The following is a 17,077-nucleotide window of genomic DNA, read 5'->3' as shown; positions in this document are numbered from 1 at the left end:
AAATCTGACGAACTGACTTGTTGGAAAGGATGCATCCTATGACGGTGCCACATTGAACTTCACTGAGCTCTTCAATAAGGCCATTCTATTGCCAATTGTTGTCTTTGGAGATTGCATGGCTGTATGCTCGACTTCATACACCTGTCAGAAATAAGTTTGAATATGAGGAGTGAATCATCTGGCACAGTCTGGCTTCCTCTTACACTGCCCAGCCCTACCCAACCCAACCATGTCCCATGTCGTGTCCTTTCCATTCCTCTCCTACGCTGTCATGTCCTCTCCTCTTATGTCCTCTCCTCTCATGTCTTCTCATCTCCTCTCATGTCCTCTTCCCTCCTCTCATGTCCTCCTCTCATGTCCTCTCCCCTGCTCTCCTCTCATGTCTTCTCCCCTCCTCTCCTCTCCTCTCATGTCCTCTCCTCTCCTCTCATGTCCTCTCCTCTTATGTCCTCTCCAATCATGTCCTCTCCGTTCCTCTCATGTCTTCTCCAATCATGTCCCCTCCCCTGCTCTCCTCTCATGTCTTCTCCCCTCCTCTCCTCTCATGTCCTCTCCTCTCATGTCCTCTCCTCTCATGTCCTCTCCTCTTCTATTATGTCCTCTCATGTCCTCTCATGTCCTCTCCTCCCATGTCTTCTCCTCTCCTCTTAAGTCCTCTCCAATCATGTCCTATCCTCTCTTCTCATGTCCTCTCCTCTTCTCTCATGTCCTCTCCTCTCCTCTTATGTCCTCTCCTCTTATGTCCCTCCTCTCATGTCCTCTCCTCTTATGTCCTCTCCAATCACGCCCTCTCCTCTCCTCTCATGTCCTCTCCTCTTCTATTATGTCCTCTTATGTCCTCTCCTCTCCTCTTATGTCCTCTCCTCTCATGTCTTCTCTTCCTCTCATGTCCTCTCCTATGTCCTTTCCTCTTATGTCCCTCCTCTCATGTCCTCTCCTCTCCTCTTATGTCCTTTCCAATCATGTCCTCTCCTCTCATGTCTTCTCCTCTCCTCTCATGTCCTCTCCTCTCCTCTTATGTCCCCTCCTCTTATGTCCCTCCTCTCATGTCCTCTTCTCTCCTCTTATGTCCTCTCCTCTTATGTCCCTCCTCTCATGTCCTCTCCTCTCCTCTTATGTCCTCTCCTCTTATGTCCTCTCCTCTTATGTCCCTCCTCTCATGTCCTCTCCACTCCTCTCATGTCTTCTCCTCTCCTCTCCTCTTATGTCCCCTCCTCTTATGTCCCTCCTCTCATGTCCTCTCCTCTCCTCTTATGTCCTCTCCTCTTATGTCCCTCCTCTCATGTCCTCTCCTCTCCTCTTATGTCCTCTCCTCTTTTGTCCCTCCTCTCTTGTCCTCTCCTCTTTTGTCCCTCCTCTCATGTCCTCTCCTCTTATGTCCCTCCTCTCATGTCCTCTCCTCTCCTCTTATGTCCTCTCCTCTTTTGTCCCTTCTCTCATGTCCTCTCCTCTTATGTCCTCTCCTCTTATGTCCTCTCCAATCATGTCCTCTCCTCTCCTCTCATGTCCTCTCCTCTTCTATTATGTCCTCTCCTCTCTATTCATGTCCTCTCCTCTCCTCTTATGTCCCTCCTCTCATGTCCTCTCCTATCATGACCTCTCCTCTTATGTCCTCTCCTCTCCTCTCATGTCCTCTCCTATCATGTCCTCTCCTCTCATGTCTTCTCCTCTCCTCTCATGTCTTCTCCTCTCCTCTTATGTCCTCTTGTCTCATGTACTCTCCTCTCCTCTTATGTCCTCTCTTCTCATGTTCTCTCCTCTTATGTCCTCTCTTCTCATGTCCTATCCTCTCCTCTCATATCCTCTCCTCATGTCCTCTCCTATCATGTCCTCTCCTCTCCTCTCATGTCTTCTCCTCTCTTCTTATGTCCTCTCCTTTCCTCTTATGTCCTCTCTTCTCATGTCCTGTCCTCTCCTCTCATGTCCTCTTCTATGATGTCCTCTCTTCTCTTGTCCTCTCCTCTCCCCTCCTCTCATGTCCTATCATCTCAGGTCCTCTCCTATCCTCTCATGTCCTCTCCTCTCCTCTCATGTCCTCTCCTCTCCTCTCATGTCTTCTCCTCTCCTCTTATGTCCTCTCCTCTCATGTCCTATCCTCTTCTCTCCTCTTATGTCCTCACTTGTCCTCTCATGTCCTCTCCTCCTCTCATGTCCTCTCCTCTCATGTCCTTTCCTCTGGCAGTCTCATTTGCACAGCTGTCCTCAGGAGTCTCAGGTCTACAGCTTCTTTTAACTCACTCAGGGAGGGAGGAGAGAGAAAAGTGACAGAGCGACAGGGGGGACTGCTGAAAGAGAGAAAGAGAAAGACTCAGTTGGGCTTTGGTCTGGATAGTTCCTGGCTAGAGTTACTACCCAAACATGTCCAGCCCACTAAAACAAAGAGGTCATGGGAAAAAGTTTTATCATCATGGTTTAGAAGCAGCCAGCTCTCCTCACCCCTACTACCCTCTCCTCCTCACCCCTGTTCCCCTCCTCCCTCTTCTTCCCAGCAGCCTCGGTGCTCCAGGTCTTTTGAAGTGAGAGGGTGTCATGAATCTCTTAGTGACAGGGATTGTAGCCTGTTGTAAAGGAGACAGTTTGTTTGTATGTGCGTACGTGTGGCTGCATGTGCGATTGTATCAGTGTGTATGTTAAGCCGCTGCTACAATCTCTCCACATTATGTCCCTCTGTATTCAGCGCCATACAGCCTGCTCAGTAAAGGAAACAATGTATTTTTTATGTGTATCTTATGGCCTACACTGGCCAAATCTGGATGACATTGGGCCAAGTGTGCGCCACCCTATGGGACTCCCAATCACAGCCAGTTGTGATACAGCCTGGATTTGAACCAGGGTGTCTGTAGTGACAACTCTAGCACTGAGATGCAGTGCCTTAGACCACTGCGCCACTCAAAACCTCACTTCATGTGAAGCTGTTGTATTGAGGCAGATGAGTGGACTTGAAGATTGAGTATAAAGTACATTTTTAAACAATTTCACAATTGCTGACGGCTGCGGTTCCCCTGACCCAGATCTGTCTGAGTGTATTCTGATATCTGTGTTTCTCCTTATGTGACAGACCATGCTGCGTTGCTTTTCATAAAACAGTTAATGAAACCACATGAATGCAGTAGGATGTAATATTGAGGGTCTTAAGTGAATCTTTGACTGCGTCCCAAATGGCACCCTATTTCCTACATAGTGGACTATGGGCTCTGGTCAAAAGTAGTGCACTATGTAGGCAATAAGGTGCCAATTGGGACGCAGATGGTGTGTTACATAGCAGGAGGCCAATACCCAGAGACAGACGTAATGCTGCTGCTGCTGCTACTGCTCAATGTCTCAGCGCCGTTATTTGGGCAAGCCCTGTCTCTCTTCATTACCATCTCTCTCTCTCTCTCTCTCTCTCTCTCTCTCTCTCGCTCCTGGATAGGTCTCTGGAAACAATGTGCTTTCCTTCTCATAGCTGTTCCGTTCAACTTCCTGAGTTAAAAAGTGAAGCTGGTTGTGATCTGCCACGTGTCCAGCCTGCTGCCCTATTAAGGAGCTAGATAACTACTGAGAGGAGAGTTGTATCTTTAATCTAATAGCAGCATTTAATCTGTTAATCTGTTTCCTCCTCCTCAGACTCCCAGTTCCCCATCGACATCTCTCCTGTGAAGAAAGACCATGACTTTCTGGACAACGACCTGGTGGAACCTCTCTACAGGTGAGTGGATTAAACCTGGTTGGATTTTCCATACTGCTTCCATACATTTAGTTGACGTTGACTGTGTGAGTTTGTATGCCAGTCAGTAAGGTAACACCAGAGAGAGTGTTTGGGCCTCAGGGAAGTTAAATGGATCTCCACCGCTTAAAACGACAGAGTGATAATCACTGTGAGCAACAAGCAACTCACGCATCTAGCAGTCCTTCACTAGACAGACGTCACAGAAACCTCACACTAACGTTACACAGCCACCATAAGACAACAACAGCACAATAGATGATCAAACCGAGCAGACCAGAGGAGTATACTGCAAAGTAAGATCAATGATTTAGCCAGCTAACTAAAATATTGTGAAATCCCTTTTTCTTTTATGGAAAGATAAAATTGAAATGGGCAATCTCTAATTGACTCAACAACCAAAAACGCATACAGTGCTTTCAGAAACTATTCAGACCCTTTGAATTTTTCCACATTTTGTTACGTTAGTCTTATTCTAAAATAAATTGAATATATTGTTTTCCTCAACAATCTACACACAATACCCCATAATGACAAAGCGAAAACAGGTTCAGAATTCTTTGAAAATGTATTACATGTATAAAAAACCTAAATACCTTATATTTACATACTGTATGTATTCAGACCCTTTGCTATGAGACTCGAAATTGAGCTCAGGTGCATCCTGTTTCCACTAAACATCTTTGAGATGTTTCTACAACTTGACTGGAGTCCACATGTGGTTAATTCAATTAATTAGATGTGATTTGGAAAGGCACACACCAGTCTATATAAGGTCCAACAGTTGACAGTGCATGTCAGAGTAAAAACCAAGCCATGAGATCGAAGGATTTTTTTGTAGAGCTCCGAGACAGGATTGTGTCGAGGCACAGATCTGGGGAAGGGTACCCAAAAAATGATGCAGCATTGAAGGTACCCAACACAGTGGCCTCCATCATTCTTAAATGGAAGAAGTTTGGAACAACCAAGAATCTTCCTAGAGCTTTCCGCCCCTCCAAACTGAGCAATCAGGGGAGAAGGGCCTTAGTTAGGGAGGTGCCCACTCGGACAGAGCTCCAGATTCCCTCTGAGGAGATAGGAAAACCTTCCAGAAGGACAACCATCTCTGCAGCACTCCACCAGTCAGGCCTTTATGGTAGAGTGGCCAGACGGAAGCCACTCCTCAGTAAAAGGCACATGACAGCCCACTTGGAGTTTGCCAAAAGGGACCTAGATGATTCAGGCCATGAGAAACAAGATTCTCTGGTCTGATGAAACCAAGATTGAACTCTTTGGCCTGAATGCCAAGTGTCATGTCTGGAGGAGAATTGGCACCATCCCTACAGTGAAGCATGGTGGTGGCAGCATCATGCCTGGGGATGTTTTTCAGCGGCAGGGACTGGGAGACTAGTCAGGATCAAGGGAAAGATGAACGGAGCAAAGTACAGAGAGATCCTTGATGAAAACCTGCTCCAGAGCGCTCAGGACCTCAGACTGGGGCGAAGGTTCACCTTCCAAAAGGACAATGACCCGAGGCACACAGCCAAGACAACGCAGGAGTGGCTTCGGGACTAGTCTCTGAATGTCCTTGAGTGGCCCAGCCAGAGCTCGGACTTGAACCCGATCTAATTTCTCCGGAGAGACCTGAAAATAACTGTGCAGTGATGCTCCCCATCCAATCCGACAGAGCTCGAGAGGATCTGCAGAGAAGAATGGGAGAAACTCCCCAAATACAGGTGTGCCAAGCTTGTAACGTCATACCCAAGAAGACTCAAGGCTGTAATCACTGCCAAAGATGCTTCAACAAAGTACTGAGGAAAGGGTCTGAATACTTATGTAAATGTGATATTTCAGTTTGTTTTTTATTATAAATTTGCAACAATTTCTAAAGACCTGTTTTTGTTTTGTCATTACAGGGTATTGTCTGTAGATTGATGAGGAATAAATCAACTTAATCTATAAGGCTGTATCATACATTTTTGGGGGAAAAACTCAAGGGGTCCAAACTAGCCCTGCAGACAATGCCTCCCAGCTCCCACCTCCCTGTGAGTGCCACCCCCCTACACCATCCTTGACTTCTCAGCTCTGACACTTTCTCCCTCCACACTGGCCATGGAGCTGAGAGGAACACTTTCTCCCTCCACTCTGGCCATGGCCTGAGAGGAACACTTTCTCCCTCCACTCTGGCCATGGGGCTGACACTGGCCATGGGGCTGAGAGGAACACTTTCCACTCCCATGGGGCTGAGAGGAACACTCTCCACTCTGGCCATGGGGCTGAGAGGAACACTTTCTCCCTCCACTCTGGCCATGGGGCTGAGAGGAACACTTTCTCCCTCCACTCTGGCCATGGGGCTGAGAGGAACACTTTCTCCCTCCACTCTGGCCATGGGGCTGAGAGGAACACTTTCTCCCTCCACTCTGGCCATGGGGCTGAGAGGAACACTTTCTCCCTCCACTCTGGCCATGGGGCTGAGAGGAACACTTTCTCCCTCCACTCTGGCCATGGGGCTGAGAGGAACACTTTCTCCCTCCACTCTGGCCATGGGGCTGAGAGGAACACTTTCTCCCTCCACTCTGGCCATGGGGCTGAGAATAAGAAAAAAATCTTATTTTCAATGACGGCCTAGGAACAGTGGGTTAACTGCCTGTACAGGGGCAGAACGCCAGATTTGTACCTTGTCAGTTTGGGGATTTGAACTTGCAACCTTCCAGTTACTAGTCCAAAGCTCTAACCACTAGGCTACACTGCCTCCCCTGAAGTTAGGTGCCCTCAGCACTCTCTATAGGCTCTACGGGCTCCAACAGCTACTGTAAGGACTATGGGAACTAATCTAAGCTGAGTCGGAAATGGCAACCTATTCCCTATAGTGCCATACATTTGACTAGAGCTCTATGGGCCCTGGTCAAAATAAGTGTACTATATAGGGAATAGGTTACCATTTGGGACACACATACTGTAACCTGTTGGCTCCAGAGCAGCAGGAGAAGGCTAGAGGCTAGCATCTTCTAGCTTTTTACTGTCACAAAATCCACATAAAACCCTAGCATGGGACAATATCTGGAGTGGCAAAACGTTATGACTGTCACGCCGCAAATCTTCTGTCAAGTGCCATTTTGCTGGCGTGGGATTGGTTAGGAATGTGTCGTCATGTTTACCTCTTGTTGTTGTTGTTGTCGTTGTTGCTTTAGGCAGGGCAGCTTGTTGGCCTGTGTGTTTCTGTGTCATTTACTTTTGCAGTTGACCAACCTCCCAAACTCTCTGCCAGGCTAGCTGTTCCACAGGCCACTACTCTCCTACTCTCTGCCAGGCTAACTGTCCCACAGACCCCCTACTCTCCTACTCTCTGCCAGGCTAGCTGTCCCACAGGCCCCTACTCTCCTACTCTCTGCCAGGCTAGCTGTTCCACAGGCCACTATTCTCCTACTCTCTGCCAGGCTAACTGTCCCACAGGTCCCTACTCTCTGCCAGGCTAGCTGTTCCACAGGCCACTACTCTCCTACTCTCTGCCAGGCTAACTGTCCCACAGACCCCCTACTCTCCTACTCTCTGCCAGGCTAGCTGTCCCACAGGCCCCTACTCTCCTACTCTCTGCCAGGCTAGCTGTTCCACAGGCCTGTACTCTCCTACTCTCTTCCAGGCTATTTGTCCCACAGGTCCCTACTCTCTGCCAGGCTAGCTGTCCCACAGACCCCTAGTCTCCTACTCTCTGCCAGGCTAGCTGTCCCACAGGCCCCTACTCTCCTACTCTCTGCCAGGCTAGCTGTTCCACAGGCCTCTACTCTCCTACTCTCTGCCAGGCTATTTGTCCCACAGGCCCCTACTCTCTGCCAGGCTATATGTCCCACAGGCCCCTACTCTCCTACTCTCTGCCAGGCTATTTGTCCCACAGGCCCCTACTCTCCTACTCTCTGCCAGGCTAGCTGTCCCACAGACCCCTAGTCTCCTACTCTCTGCCAGGCTAGCTGTCCCACAGGCCCCTACTCTCCTACTCTCTGCCAGGCTAGCTGTTCCACAGGCCTCTACTCTCCTACTCTCTGCCAGGCTATTTGTCCCACAGGCCCCTACTCTCTGCCAGGCTAGCTGTTCCACAGGCCTCTACTTTCCTACTCTCTGCCAGGCTATTTGTCCCACAGGCCCCTACTCTCTGCCAGGCTAGCTGTTCCACAGGCCTCTACTCTCCTACTCTCTGCAAGGCTAGCTGTCCCACAGGCCCCTACTCTCCGCCAGGCTAGTTGTCCCACAGGCCCCTACTCTCTTACTCTCTGCCAGGCTAGCTGTCCCACAGGCCCCTACTCTCCTACTCTCTGCCAGGCTAGCTGCTCCACAGGCCTCTACTCTCCTACTCTCTGCCAGGCTATTTGTCCCACAGGCCCCTACTCTCTGCCAGGCTAGATGTCCCACAGGCCCCTACTCTCCTACTCTCTGCCAGGCTATTTGTCCCACAGGCCCCTACTCTCCTACTCTCTGCCAGGCTAGCTGTCCCACAGGCCCCTACTCTCCTACTCTCTGCCAGGCTAGCTGTTCCACAGGCCTCTACTCTCCTACTCTCTGCCAGGCTATTTGTCCCACAGGCCCCTACTCTCTGCCAGGCTAGCTGTTCCACAGGCCTCTACTCTCCTACTCTCTGCCAGGCTATTTGTCCCACAGGCCCCTACTCTCTGCCAGGCTAGCTGTTCCACAGGCCTCTACTCTCCTACTCTCTGCCAGGCTAGCTGTCCCACAGGCCCCTACTCTCCGCCAGGCTAGTTGTCCCACAAGCCCCTACTCTCAGACTGCATCCCAAATGGCACCCTATTCCCTATATTGTGCAATACCTTTGACCGTAGTGCACTATATAGGGGATAGGGTACCATTTGGTACATAGTCACAGCCTTCCAGGCAGTTTAACTGTTTGTAGGGTGTATTGTAAATTCCCATTGTTACTCTAGAAACTTGTGGGTGGGATTTAATAGAAACCAACTTGAACTCTTTGGTTAGAGCTGGTTAGCACAGTTTTCTGTGGGTTTTTAAAATCCTACTGGAAAGAAGGAGAGAGTGACTAAGAAGGAGCAGGGACATGAAGTCTGTGTGTAGCTGGAGAAGCAGCAGAGACTAGTCCATTAGCTGCTGATGGAGAATCTCTGTGAACCACAGCGCCTCAGCAGTCTTCACCAATTAGGTCCCTGTCAGGGAGAGAGAAGCCAGAAGCAGACGGACTGGCAGGGAGATAGAGCGAGAGAGGCCAGAGAGCATCTGTCCATTAACATTAAGTTATTAGCCACAGTTAGCAGGCATGATTAGGTTTGTGCAGCCCTGGCTGGGTAGTCGTCAGACCCACAGTCATTTAACTCCTGGACTGAACAACTGACTGTGTCTATTCCTGGTGACTTCTCTCGGAGAGAAGGATGATCTCTGAGATTGTTATTGTTTACATCCATCTGGCTTGTTTCTCTTCCAGACGACTCAACACCTTGAACAAGTGTGCCTCTATGAAACTAGATGTCAACCTTCCTAAGAAAAAGGTAAGCAGAGGTTTTAATCATTATAATATTATTCTATATGATGACCGTTATGATCCTGTTCAGTTGCACAGTGATATTGTATAACAGCTTTAGTCAATGCAAGGCTATTATCTATACCTGTCTAAGGTATTATGGTAATAATTACTGAGGACATCGGCCAAGTAGTAGTCCTGTAACAACAGAAAACTCCTCCTCCTCTTACCCCTCTATCCTTCCATCCCTCTTTCCTTCCATCCCGCTAACCCAGATCCTGTGATATGTGAGATGTGTCCATTGTCGTATTCCCTAAAGTGTGCACTACTTTTAACCAGAGCCCTATTAGCCCTGGTCACATGTAGTTTACTATAAGGAATAGGGTGCCATTTGGGACGCACACATCACCTCTGTTGTTTCAACTTCCTTCAGTGTGGAGGGAAGTCCCTCTAGGCTTCAGGACATTTACGATTGGTTTATTTATGGCTGCAAAAACCAGATTAGGAGGTTATATCATCATGATTATGTGATCGATGTATAGAACTGTAATGTGATTATAACTGAACAGACACATCCTCTGGCTCCGCTGTTAACTGTCAGGAAAACACAGATGACATTTGTCTCTCCTTCCTGGAACAGATAGATATACAGACAGGCTGTGATGCTATACCCTCACAGATCTCACAATATCTAGCTTTCCCATCAGCTTATAACTACAACCAATCATTCAGATTGTGTCTTGCCACCATGTGTTGATAACAGTGTACTGGCAGTGCTATGTGTCTTCTCTCTTCCTGTGTGTCCAGAGGGAAGACTCGGATGAGTGTGTTTATGTAACTGTTAACTGGTTTAGATTTCTACCTGACTAGGTGATCATGTGTTGATAATTGATTTTGTGTTGTCTTCCTGTGTATTCAGAGTGAAGACTCTGATGAGGAGGACCTGCTTGCCATCAGTGACAGATGGACGTTTGAGTGGACGAGCCGCCGCTGGTCCAGACTAAAGGGGGAGGGGCGGAGTCCCAGGGAGCGGGAGGGCCGGGGCCTGCGGAACACTACCAGTAGCGAGAGTGTTCTAACTGACCTCAGCGAACCAGAGGACTCATCTCTCCACAGTGAGAGCAGCGGGGGGAGTGGCCACCAGGCTGTGAGCACAGAGGACTCAGACTGCTCTAACCGGAACTACTCTGACTCTGCAGCCATGCCTGAACCTGACTCCAAATCCCTTACCCTGCCACACCTCCGTAAGCACCTCCCCTATTACGGCTCGTTGCCCACCAAAAACAACCGTGCCGGACGGACCCGAGCCAAGGACTTCCTGCGCCACATGGAGACGCTACGTTCCCGGGGCACGTTGGATAGGGGGAGGAGCAAGATGCTGGTTATCAGCGCTCCGGTACTGCAGATGGAGCCGCAGGCCCTGAAGACGATGCGCTGTGTGGAGATCACCAATGGGGACGGGTCAAGGGCGGAGGTACCCACTGGGGGACCAATCCTAGGGCTAACCCCCCAGTGCCCCTCCAGCAGCGAGGGCAGCCACTCCAGCGGCAGCACCGTCTCCTCCCCCAGTCTAAAGGAGAGGAAGCCCCACTCCCAGCGGACGGACCGGTCTGACGCCAAGCGCAGTGGCATGTATCTGGAGGACTTGGCTGTGTTCTCCAGCCTGCAGGGGAACAGTGGCGTGGCCGAACACAACCGGCATAACGAGTTCCGCTCCTACGAGGACCTGGTGGTCCACATACCCAAAGACCACAAGCCTGGCACCTTTCCCAAGGCCCTGTCCATAGAGAGCCTCTCCCCCACCTTGGGGGCCTCTGTCCCCTGGCACAGCTGCAGCCTCAATCCCCTGGAGCCCCAGTCCGACCCCAACCCCCGACCTGACTCTAACCCCAGGGAGTTCCACCCCCGCCCCGCCACCCAGTTCTGCCCACGGGGCAGTAGGATCAGTGTGTACGACAACGTCCCTGGGTCTCACCTCTATGCCTCTACTGGAGATCTGTTGGACATGGAGAAGGAAGACCTGTTCCCCCACCTGGATGACATCTTGCAGCACGTCAACGGCCTGCAGCAGATAGTGGACCGCTGGTCCAAGAACATGCTGCCCTCTGCAGGCCTGGACAGACAGGGGATCCAGTCTGCAGGTATGGCGTCTTCCAGCCAGATCACGCTGGACTTTGAGGGAACGTCTGTTCTGGAGGGACAGAGCACAGCCAGTGACAGGGACAGAGACCGTGTGTCACTCATTGAGACTCACTGTACAGGACACAGAGAGAGGAGGGACTCAGGCGTGGGAGCATCGCTAACCAGACCCAACCGGTAAGAATCATAGTCCTCAAATGTTTATTAACATCTCAGTGTTTAGTTCCTTGTAGAAGTCATTATCCTGTCCTTATTTCCATACTGATAGTGCTAAACACTTACTCAAAATGTCTGTATTTTAGAGGTGAAGTCTTGCATCCGAAATGGCTCTCTATTCCCAAGATTGTGCACCTTTTCCCTGCATACTTTCCCTTTAGGGATATGATCAAAAGTAATGTGCTATATAGGGAATAGGGTGCCATTTGGAACGTATATTAATTGTTGTCCTTCTTCTCTCTCTCTCTGGCATTAGTCTGCGATGGCCCAGCTTCCAGATGTCCAACCGGCTCAGCCACTCAGTGGCCTCGCTCCAGATCACCAACCAATCAGCAGGCCAGCTCAGCCTGCTGCAGAAGTTCTCTCTCCTCCGCCTCACTGCCATCATGGAGAAATACTCCATGTCCAACAAACACGGATGGACCTGGTGAGCACTATCAATCAATCAATCAATCAACCAATCAATCAACCTAAGCTTGTCAAGGCTGCACCCTATTCCTGTGTGTGTGAGTAGACATGGGACTCATCCTGTGTTGTCTCTCTGTCAGGTCAGTTCCAAAGTTCATGAAGAGGATGAAGGTTCCTGACTACAAGGACAAGAACGTCTTTGGTGTTCCTCTGATTGTTCACGTCCAGCGCTCTGGTCAGCCCCTCCCCCTCAGCCTGCAGCAGGCCCTTCGATATCTCAGGAGCCAGTGTCTTGACCAGGTCAGTCTCTCTCTGTTAAACTGTGTAACAGTAGACTGTCAGTCTCTCTCTGTTAAACTGTTCTATAGCAGACTGTCAGTCTCTCTCTGTTAAACTGTTCTATAGCAGACTGTCAGTCTCTCTCTGTTAAACTGTTCTATAGCAGACTGTCAGTCTCTCTCTGTTAAACTGTTCTATAGCAGACTGTTAGTCTCTCTCTGTTAAACTGTTCTATAGCAGACTGTTAGTCTCTCTCTGTTAAACAGTTCTATTGAAGACTGTCAGTCCCTCTCTGTTAAACTGTTCTATAGCAGACTGTCAGTCTCTCTCTGTTAAACTGTTCTATAGCAGACTGTTAGTCTCTCTCTGTTAAACTGTTCTATAGCAGACTGTCAGTCTCTCTCTGTTAAACTGTTCTATAAACTGTTCTATAGCAGACTGTCAGTCTCTCTGTTAAACTGTTAAACTGTTCTATAGCAGACTGTTAGTCTCTCTCTGTTAAACAGTTCTATTGCAGACTGTCAGTCCCTCTCTGTTAAACTGTTCTATAGCAGACTGTCAGTCTCTCTCTGTTAAACTGTTCTTAAGCAGACTGTCAGTCTCTCTGTTAAACTGTTCTATAGCAGACTGTCAGTCTCTCTCTGTTAAACTGTTCTATAGCAGACTGTCAGTCTCTCTCTGTTAAACTGTTCTATTGCAGACTGTTAGTCTCTCTCTGTTGAACTGTTTTATTGCGGGATCACGTGACCCTTGAACGAGATGGCCGCATGAACTAAGAGCTCCGCACAAATAGTTTCCAATTCCTAATCTTACCTCCACTCCAAGTTCAAACTCATTTAGCTTTAGTAAGAAAAAGTCATGGCGGCTACAAAAGGCGACACTACAGGTGACATTTTTACCCGGACTCAGGTATTAGCGACGGAAAAAGCCTCCAAGAAGAAGCTAGCTTCAGAAAAAACTAGCGCCATTCCAGGAGCAAGAGAACCCGCTCCCCCCGAGGCACAACGAATGCCAACCTCGCACTCTGTCGAAGACATCCTTTCTGAGTTGAGATCCCAACGTACAGAACTAAACACTAAATTAGATGCCATTAACTCTCAGCTCAGTGCGATAGGGGGCAAGGTGACAATCCTGGAAAACGTGTTGCCTGACATCAACAACAAGATAACCATAAACGCGGGGCGCCTGGACGAGGCAGAGGGGCGAATCCTATCCATGGAAAACTTATTGACAGATGCCATGGAAACAATAGCATATGCTAAAAAGAAAATCGAGCATCTGGAAGAGAAAACAGAGGACCTGGAAAACAGGGGGCGAAGGAATAATTGTGTTCTATTCAATCTGGGCGAAAAAGAAGAGGGAAACATGCCACTGATCCGCTACCTGCAAGACAAACTTCCCGAGTGGCTCCACATGTCCACCGACAGGCCCATAGAACTCGAGAGAGCTCACCGAGCACTGAGGCTCCCACCAGCAGCCAGACAACCACCGCGCCCAATCACCATACGTTTCCTGAGATTCACCGACAAGGAACGAGTCCTACAGGCGGCGAAAAACAACACCATCACAGTGGGAAACGCCAAACTCGATTAACACCAGGGCCTGTCAGTTGGAATATGCCGAACGCGCCGAGAATTTGACGAAGTGAAGAAATACTCCATTGACCGAGGCATCTTCAGGGGATTCAAATACACAAACGAGCTCAGGATTCTTCACCAAGGAGCCTTGCGACAGTTCAAAACTCCCGAAGAGGCTAAACGTTTTTTGAAAGACAATCCTGGCCAATGAGAAACAGACCAATGACCAAATGCGATTAATGCCATTACTAAAGGAGGTAAGACAACATATAGCCGATATCCAAAGATCCACCCTCTAAATGTCATTATAGCTGTCCAATTTATATTTATTTTCCTTTAGCTGAGAGGGATAGGCCCAACATAACCTAGGCCTACTAATGTTTCAGCCTACTTTTATTTCCCTGTTTTGTTGTTGCTATTATTACTTGGGGTTCCCTATGTCCCTTGGGGGAGGTATATGTAGGCTGGGCTATTGATTTTATTTTTCTCCCCTCTTTTACTATGATCTGGACGAGAGCAACTGTGTCATTTACTCAATGCGGGATGGAGAGGATGAGACATTTCTTTGGTGGGGAGAGGGAGACGTTGTGCGTTGCTAACTGTTCCCGGTTTTTGTTTTATTCGGAACACATAATTGAGACTGAGCGGGGGGGGGGGGGGGTAATAGATCCAACGGGATGTGTCGAGTTGTTTGGGAACTCGGCTGGGGTGTTCAGAGATTATTATTTTATGTACACCATTTATTTACCTTTTATGGGACTGATAGATATCTGGAGATAGACTAATAGCTCATCTATGGACTATACATACTACTCTAATGTCCATTACACCTACTCCCGTATAGATTACATTTTTATCCCAAAGAGTTTCATAAATTCAGCCACTTGTACTATCGGAGCCATAGCACTTTCAGATCACGCCTTTGTTCACCTCCGCTTTGACCTCTGCAAAATCATCCCGAGGTCAAAGAGCTGGAAATTCAACACCTCCATGCTATCAAACGAAGCGTTCCATACATTGGTAACTACATGGATAGACAACTACACAAAGATTCTCCTGTTTCTCCGGCCACAATGTGGGACGCTGCTAAAGCCACACTAAGGGGCCATCTAATTGCATATGCTTCCTCTAAGAAAAAAGCAATGGAAGCACACAGGCTAGATCTTGAGGGAGCTGGAATGCTGTGAAAGAATACATAAACAATCCCCAGACAGCACCTCTGGAGTCATCTTAAAGCAGCCAAAGACAAACTGAATTTGGACTACACTCGGGAGATAAAAAAAAGGTTTTCTTTACTAAACAGAAATACCATGAGTATAGCAATAGGCCCAGTAGATTGCTTGCTTACCAATTAAAAAAGGAACAGTCAGAGCGTACAATCATGGCTATCCACACAGCAGAGGACGAGGTCACATATGACCCAAAAAAGATCAATTTAACTTTTCATGATTTTTACTGCAAACTATATACCTCTGAGAGAAAACACACGGAGGCAGAACTCCAATCTTTCCTGGATGCAGAACTCCACTCTTTCCTAGAGGGAATCTCGCTACCTAAACTATCAGAGACCGACCAAGAAGATCTCAACTCCCCCTTCACTCCTGAGGAGATCCTGGAGGCAATTACCTCCATGCCACCCAATAAGTCCCCAGGCCCAGATGGATTCCCCAGAGAGTTCTACAAAGCTTTTTGGCCCCAGCTCAGCCCTATCTTCATGCCAATGCTGGAGGATTTTTGCAAAAACGGAGTTCTCCCAGACTCAATGCACACAGCTCGCATTACAGTGTTGCTAAAAAAGGACAAGGACCCCCTATCCTGCTCATCCTTCCGGCCCATAAGCTTGTTGGATTTCGACTATAAAATAATTACCAAATTGCTCGCCAAAAGACTAAACACTCTTCTTCCCAAAATAATAAAAGCGGACCAAACCGGATTTATTAGAGACAGATACTCTTCTGATAACATTCGCTGTCTTTTTGATATTATTGATCAAGTAAACGCACAGAAGACCCCTGTCCTGCTGGCTTCACTGGATGCTGAGAAGGCGTTTGACAGGATGGAGAGGAGCTTTCTGTTTTCAGTCTTAGAAAAGTTCAATATGGGCCCAAATTGTATTAAATGGATCAAATCACTATACTCTCATCCAAATGCCATGGTGACTACCAATGGACTGAACTCTGACAGATTCCCTTTGGAACGGGCATAAGACAGGGGTGCTCGCTGTCCCCCCTACTCTACTTGTTGGGGGCGGAGCCTCTGGCAGAGCTGATAAGGAGCAATCCAAGTATTATGGGTGTTTCTGCAGGCGGCCTGCAGCACAAGATTTCGCTTTACGCGGACGATGTCTTGCTCTACATATCCAACCCTGAGAAATCCCTCCCTCTCATTTTAGACACAATTGCTCAGTATGGCAAGTTGTCAGGTTATAAGATCAATTTTAACAAATCCACTGTCTGCCCTCTCAATATTACACTCACCAGCTCTATGAAGACACTTTGTCCTTTTCAATGGAAAACACAGGGGTTTCAATACCTCGGGATCTTCATAACACCAGATCTGAATAGCCTTTTCAAGGAAAATTATCTTCCACTCCTGGATCGAATCAAGAATGATCTCCAAACCTGGATCTCCCTCCCAATTAGCTTAGTAGGAAGAATTAATGTAATCCGAATGAACGTCCTCCCTAGACTGAACTACTTATTTCAGATGCTCCCATGCTATCTCCCAGTTTCCTTTTTCAAAACAACTAACCAAAGCATCACCAAATTTATATGGGGCAATAAAAAACCTAGGATCAAGTTTTCCACTCTATCGAAACCTGAATCTAAGGGTGGTCTTGCCCTTCCCTCCCTTCAATTGTACCACTGGCATGCCCTAATCCGCAACATGCTAACATGGATCACAAACAGACAAGAGTCAACGTGGATTCAGATAGAAGCCCAATCCTGTGGTTCATTGCCCTTAAGCTCAATTATATTCATTAACCTGTTGAAACTCCCCATCCCGGATCCGGGATCGTGACTAAAGCCTCAGGCTCATTAGCATAACGCAACGTTAACGATTTCTGAAAATCGCAAATAAAATGAAAATAATGCGTCTGCTCTCAAGCTTAGCCTTTTCTTAACAACACTGTCATCTCAGATTTTCAAAATATGCTTTTGAACCATAGAAATTGACTAATTTGTGTAAGAGTATGCAAAGCTAGCATAGCATTTTGAGTAGCATTTAGCACGCAACATTTTCACAAAAACCAAATAACCAAATAAATAAAATAATTTACCTTTGAAGAGCTTCTGA

The 17,077-nt window shown here is 48.0% G+C and overlaps 1 protein-coding gene across 2 annotated transcripts in view; it reads left to right on the top strand.

The window, feature by feature from the left end:
• Positions 1 to 17,077, top strand: part of LOC135546351 (stAR-related lipid transfer protein 13-like) — a 71,498-nt gene that overhangs the window by 42,416 nt on the left and 12,005 nt on the right. For both annotated transcript variants that reach the window (XM_064974706.1, XM_064974705.1), the window contains exons 3-7: positions 3,607 to 3,688; positions 9,126 to 9,189; positions 10,081 to 11,477; positions 11,773 to 11,943; positions 12,065 to 12,224. In XM_064974706.1, coding sequence (XP_064830778.1) covers positions 3,607 to 3,688; positions 9,126 to 9,189; positions 10,081 to 11,477; positions 11,773 to 11,943; positions 12,065 to 12,224 — 1,874 coding nt within the window. The remainder of the gene's footprint in view (positions 1 to 3,606; positions 3,689 to 9,125; positions 9,190 to 10,080; positions 11,478 to 11,772; positions 11,944 to 12,064; positions 12,225 to 17,077) is intronic.

The sequence above is a fragment of the Oncorhynchus masou genome, chromosome 9, assembly GCF_036934945.1.
Source record: "Oncorhynchus masou masou isolate Uvic2021 chromosome 9, UVic_Omas_1.1, whole genome shotgun sequence".
Classification (NCBI taxonomy): Eukaryota; Metazoa; Chordata; class Actinopteri; order Salmoniformes; family Salmonidae; genus Oncorhynchus; species Oncorhynchus masou.
Note: the sequence above shows the minus strand (reverse complement) of the source record. Positions and strands in the feature narration are given on the sequence as shown.